General features: G+C 44.8%; 1 protein-coding gene across 1 annotated transcript in view; it reads left to right on the top strand.

The window, feature by feature from the left end:
* Positions 1-4,331, top strand: part of LOC107749406 (histone demethylase UTY-like) — a 26,044-nt gene extending 21,713 nt beyond the window's left edge. The window contains exons 19-28 of the mRNA XM_016564551.1: positions 1,001-1,206; positions 1,308-1,369; positions 1,442-1,516; positions 1,788-1,936; positions 2,026-2,140; positions 2,232-2,419; positions 2,497-2,638; positions 2,721-2,847; positions 2,922-3,092; positions 3,398-4,331. Coding sequence (XP_016420037.1) covers positions 1,001-1,206; positions 1,308-1,369; positions 1,442-1,516; positions 1,788-1,936; positions 2,026-2,140; positions 2,232-2,419; positions 2,497-2,638; positions 2,721-2,847; positions 2,922-3,092; positions 3,398-3,493 — 1,331 coding nt within the window. The 3' untranslated portion in view covers positions 3,494-4,331. The remainder of the gene's footprint in view (positions 1-1,000; positions 1,207-1,307; positions 1,370-1,441; positions 1,517-1,787; positions 1,937-2,025; positions 2,141-2,231; positions 2,420-2,496; positions 2,639-2,720; positions 2,848-2,921; positions 3,093-3,397) is intronic.
* Positions 4,332-5,378: the final 1,047 nt, after the last annotated feature.

Raw genomic sequence — 5,378 nt, 5'->3', positions numbered from 1 at the left:
TAAAATAAAATAAAAACAGTGCACATTTCATTTATCTATTATAACATGTATGTAGTTTTGTTCGCTTGGCTGTTTCCTTATAAAAGTCCAAAAATCTGTCAAGTTTTTCATCAGGTGTCTTCTTTAATTATATGATGTCATTACATTGCTGTTCTGCCGCAGCCAATCGCTGCACTGCTGATCGTGGTTTTGGGCCACACTAGTAGGAAGCATTTGAGCTGTGTTTATGATAAATGTGTATAACAGTGACTGTAAAATATTTATTTTAGGGATGGAAAAGAATACATGTTATTCATTATGTATATAAGACATTTTTATATTTGGGACATGGTAATTGCGCTAGTTTGGGCTGTTTTTTTATTACTGGCATGGGCTTGGGATGCACAATTAAAATGATGTAATCGTTGTGGTCATTATTTTACCTTCCATGATCATTCAGAAACGATCAGGTACCGACACTCTGTCAAGTCTGCATCAAATCAAATTAAATGAATTGCTAATTACTACATTGAAATAAAAATGTAAAGCCTGTACAAATATTAGAAATCGTGAATATAAATAATTGGGAATCATGTAAAAAAATTAAATAAAATTAAAACAGTGCACATTTCATTAATTTCTATACCCACTGTATGTCTTAAATGCCTAAAGGGACGGGTTCGGCTAGAAATGTTCAAAAGGAGCAAACAGGAAGAAATAGATTTTTACATATAAATAACATTTATCTCAAGTTGATCTTTTTAAGACTCTTAACCTGAAACGGCCTGTGTTTGATGTAGTCACTAGTGAGGAGTTTGAGCGTTCATGTGATGCCATCAACCGGTCAGTGTTACGAGACTATTCCCCTGTGATTAGTCGTGTCATGTATGAAACACAAGCATGAATCCGGTGAGAGCGGCAGGTTTGTGTGGTCCGTACAGGTGTTCTCCGGGTGTTTCTGATCGGTGTAGTTGAACACCTGTAGGATCTTGGATCATGTTTGTATTCTCTGTCTCTGTAGATTTGGGCCTGTTCTCCACGAAGACACTAGTAGAGGCAAACCCGGAGCACCTGGTGGAGGTGCGGACGCAGCTGTGTCAGCCGGCCGATGAGAACTGGGACGCCAGCGGTCTGAAGAAGCAGTGGCGCTGCGAGAGCATCCGCTCCTACACCACCATCTCCACATACGCACAGTACCAGGCCTCGTCCTTCCAGGAGTCGCTGCGGGTGAGACGCACGCACACAGATCGCAGCTCATTAGCGTTAGCGCAGTGATCGGTTACGTGTGGCATTTTGCATATCAAGCGTCCGTGTTTGTGCGCTTTCAGGAAGAGCATGAGAAGAAGGGCCAGAAAGAGCTGTCAGACTCTGAAGTGACGTCATCAGAAACGTGAGTGTCACGCGACTAACAGCTTTAGCTGCGCTGACGTAAACCTGCGCTTACTCTCTCCTGTCTGCTCAGTGTTTCCAGGAGGCGGAAAGGTCCTTTCAGACAAGTCAAGTTTGGGACGAACATTGACGTCTCTGATGAAAAGAAGTGAGTTTTCAAGTGGTTTCCTTCATTGCACTTTGTGTATATTGTGAAAAGTCGAGTGTTTGACTTCAAACTGAGAACTAATGACAAAGCCAGTTTTTGAGTTTAACGTGTCTCTGAATGCAGTTTAAGAGGCTGTGAGAATAACAGCTGCTGTAGTTAGTGAGGGAAGAGTCCAGTGCGGTCACACTAGTACATCTGCAGCTCAGTGTGATGCGAGTCTGCTAGTTAAATGAAGCCAAAGGCGGGTTGTTGACTGTGCTGCCCCCTGCAGGTGGAAGCTGCAGCTGCAGGAACTCTGTAAGCTGCCTGCGTTTGCGCGTGTGGTGTCTGCTGGGAACCTGCTGAGTCACGTGGGGCACAGCATTCTGGGTATGAACACGGTCCAGCTCTTCATGAAAGTCCCAGGCAGCAGAACTCCAGGTGAGACGCTGCTGTTATCGTGACGCTTCAGAAGCGCAGTGAAACCAGTCTGTCGCAGCAGGTCACGTGATCTCTCTGTTCGTGTTCAGGCCATCAGGAGCACAATAACTTCTGCTCCGTCAACATCAACATCGGGCCGGGCGACTGCGAGTGGTTTGCCGTGCCGGAGCCGTACTGGGGCGTGATGAGCGAGTTCTGTGAGAAGTACGTGACTTCAGAGCTGTATGGCTCTCGTGAACATTTCATTAAATCATAAATCGCTTCTGTTGATAATAAGCAAGTGTCTCTTTTACAGGAACAACATCAACTTCCTGAAGGGCTCGTGGTGGCCGAATCTGGAGGATCTGTTCGAGGCTAACGTGCCGGTGTACCGCTTCATCCAGCGGCCTGGAGATCTGGTGTGGCTGAACACGGGGACGGTGCACTGGGGTCAGGCCATCGGCTGGTGCAATAACATCTCGTGGAGCGTGGGCCCTCTGACCGGTGCGCAGATGTTCAGCCTGGCTCTCTGCATGTTTCTGGCTTGTTGTGTGATTGTCGTGTTTGTCTGTTTCCTGCAGCGTATCAGTACAAGCTGGCCGTCGAACGTTACGAGTGGAACAAACTCCAGAGCGTCAAATCTATGGTTCCCATGGTGCATCTGTCCTGGAACATGGCGAGGAACATTAAAGTGTCCGACCACAAGCTGTTTGAGATGATCAAGTGAGTGTGACGTTTTCTCGATCACTTTGTCTCAGCTCCTCTGATGATCTGGATCGAATGGTAAAACGTCTGTGGTTCACAGGTTCTGTCTGCTGCGGACGCTCAAGCAGTGTCAGACGATTAAAGAGGCGCTGGTGTCTGCTGGGAAGGAGACCGTCTGGCACAGAAGAAGCCGAGATGAGCCGGCTCATTACTGCAGCATCTGTGAGGTGAGTGCTGGACTCTACAGCAGAATAACTGTCCGCGCTCATCTGAGTCACGCTCCTGTGCTGCTGTGTTGCAGGTGGAGGTGTTTAACCTGCTCTTTGTGACGAGCCACAGTTACTCCAGGAAGTCCTGCGTGGTTCAGTGTCAGGATTGCGCTCGGAAGGCCAGCAGTGAGCTCGACGGTTTCGTGGTGCTGCAGCAGTTCAGGATGGAGGACCTCGTGCAGGTTTACGACCAGTTCTCATTAGTAAGTCGCTTTATTTGACTGAATATGACGTTTATGTTCCAGCGTGTGTCCTTTTGTTCGTACAGCAGATTAACTAGTGATGGTTCAAGGAGCGTTGCAGGTTTAGTCACGGTTTGTATTAGTTTGAATTGAGACGGCTTCTGTGTGTGAATCATGAAGTGAGCAGAATGAATAACGCTCGGCGCTCACCTTGTGTTTTGTAGGCTCCTGCTCTGCATTCGTCTTCATCTTGACATTAAGACGCTGTACATGTGGAGAATATCGCATTACAGGAACTCTCTAAACGGACCATTTCTGATATTCAGGACCGTGGCGCTCGTCTCTCGCGTGGCTGGGGACCATCGGAGAGCACGGGACCGTCGGCTCAAGTGGCTGTGTGTGTCTATGCAACCTGTTTATAAACTGCAGCGTGTGACTGTGGCCTGCGGGGGGCGCTAGTGAGGAACTTCCCCTCTACACACCTCTTCCTGAACGGGCCGCTCGCCTCTGCTTCACGTGAGAAATTAATCACAAAAACTGTGGAGGAATTTATGGGAAACTGGTTTTGTACATATTGTCTGTCACAACTGGCATCGTCACTTACAGACTACTGACTTTGAGACGTTCTTTTTGTATTTTGTTAACATGCTGAAACCTGAAATCTCTTTCCTCGTGTCTCAAGGGTTCGCCTTCACGGAGCGCTAGCCTAGCTTTTTGTACGGTAGATAGCGATTTTACAACGACTTTGGATGGCAAAATCTACAAAAAAAATAAAAATATTTGTAATGTGAAAAATTAGGTGATATATAATTTTTTACTGCTTTTATGTTTTACCTGTCTTGTTATTTTGACACCATGTTGGATATTTTGTTTCTTAGGTAAGAAAAAGGAAAAAAATTGTGGAAAAAAACAACAGCCAAGTCACAAAGAAAAATGGGTTGCACATAGAGTAAGGAATAAATGGTCTGTTTTTTGTTTTTTTCCTTCCTTGTTTGTTTCTAATCCTGATGTACATTTACACTATTTATAAATACATATTTATTGCTTGAAGATATTTGTGGATGGAATGCTGTTATTTTTCCCAGAGTACCTGCCATTAAATTTGAAGGAGTTTGGTCATTTAAACTACTCCTGCATTTTTCTATATAGAATTAAACTGCTTAGTAAGCATTGTACAGAAACTATAAAATTGTTTTATTGTTTGAAGAATGTTTTATGAGTTATTAAACAAGTTGTCAACATATGTGCCGACACGTGGAGATCCTTCTCTTGGCCTCCTCTGAAATCTGTATGATTTTGTATACAGTGACAATTGTCAAGCGAGTGTTTTGATGTTTTATGAGTTATTAAACAAGTTGTCAACATTTTCATGCACTTGTATTGAATATGTGACGAAACGTGAAAATCCTTCTCTTAGCCTCTTCTTAAATCTTTATGAAAACATTATTGTTCACAATGATGCATATTGTTTGACCGCACATTTACTGTTTCTGTACATGGATTGTATAACATTGAATGTTTTTTCACACACACACTCACTCTCATTCACTCACTCTCACACACACACACTCACTCTCTCACACACACACACACACTCTCATTCACTCTCTCTCTCTCACACACTCTCTCACACACTCTCATTCGCTCACTCTCACACACACACACAAACACATTCACTCTCTCTCACACACACTCATTTACTCACTCTCTCACACTCATTTACTCACTCTCTCACACTCATTCACTCACTCTCACACTCATTTACTCACTCACTCTCTCACACACTCATTCACTCACTCTCACACACACACACACACACTCATTCACTCTCTCATTCACTCACACTCTCACATTCACTCACTCGCGCTCTCAGACACACACACACACACTTCCTCTCATTCTCTCACACACTCACTCTCTCACACACACACTCTCTCTCATTCTCACACACACTCTCTCACTCTCATTCACTCACTCTCTCACACTCACTCTCATTCACTCACTCTCTCACACTCACTCTCTCACACTCACTCTCTCGTTCACTCACTCTCACACACTCACTTGCTCTCTTTCACACTCTCACACACACACTCTCTCATTCACTCACACACACACTCTCACTCTCACACACTCACACTCACTCTCTCATTCACGCACTCTCTCACACACTCTCATTCACTCTCTCACACTCACTCGCTCTCTCACACACACACACACACACACTCATTCACTCACTCTCTCACACTCACTCCCATTCACTCTCTCACACACACTCTCACATTCACTCCCTCTCTCTCTCTCTCACAC

Source organism: Sinocyclocheilus rhinocerous, unplaced genomic scaffold, assembly GCF_001515625.1.
Source record: "Sinocyclocheilus rhinocerous isolate Xijiao unplaced genomic scaffold, SAMN03320098_v1.1 scaffold79, whole genome shotgun sequence".
Lineage (NCBI taxonomy): Eukaryota > Metazoa > Chordata > Actinopteri > Cypriniformes > Cyprinidae > Sinocyclocheilus > Sinocyclocheilus rhinocerous.
This window is presented reverse-complemented; position numbering and strand designations above follow the sequence as displayed.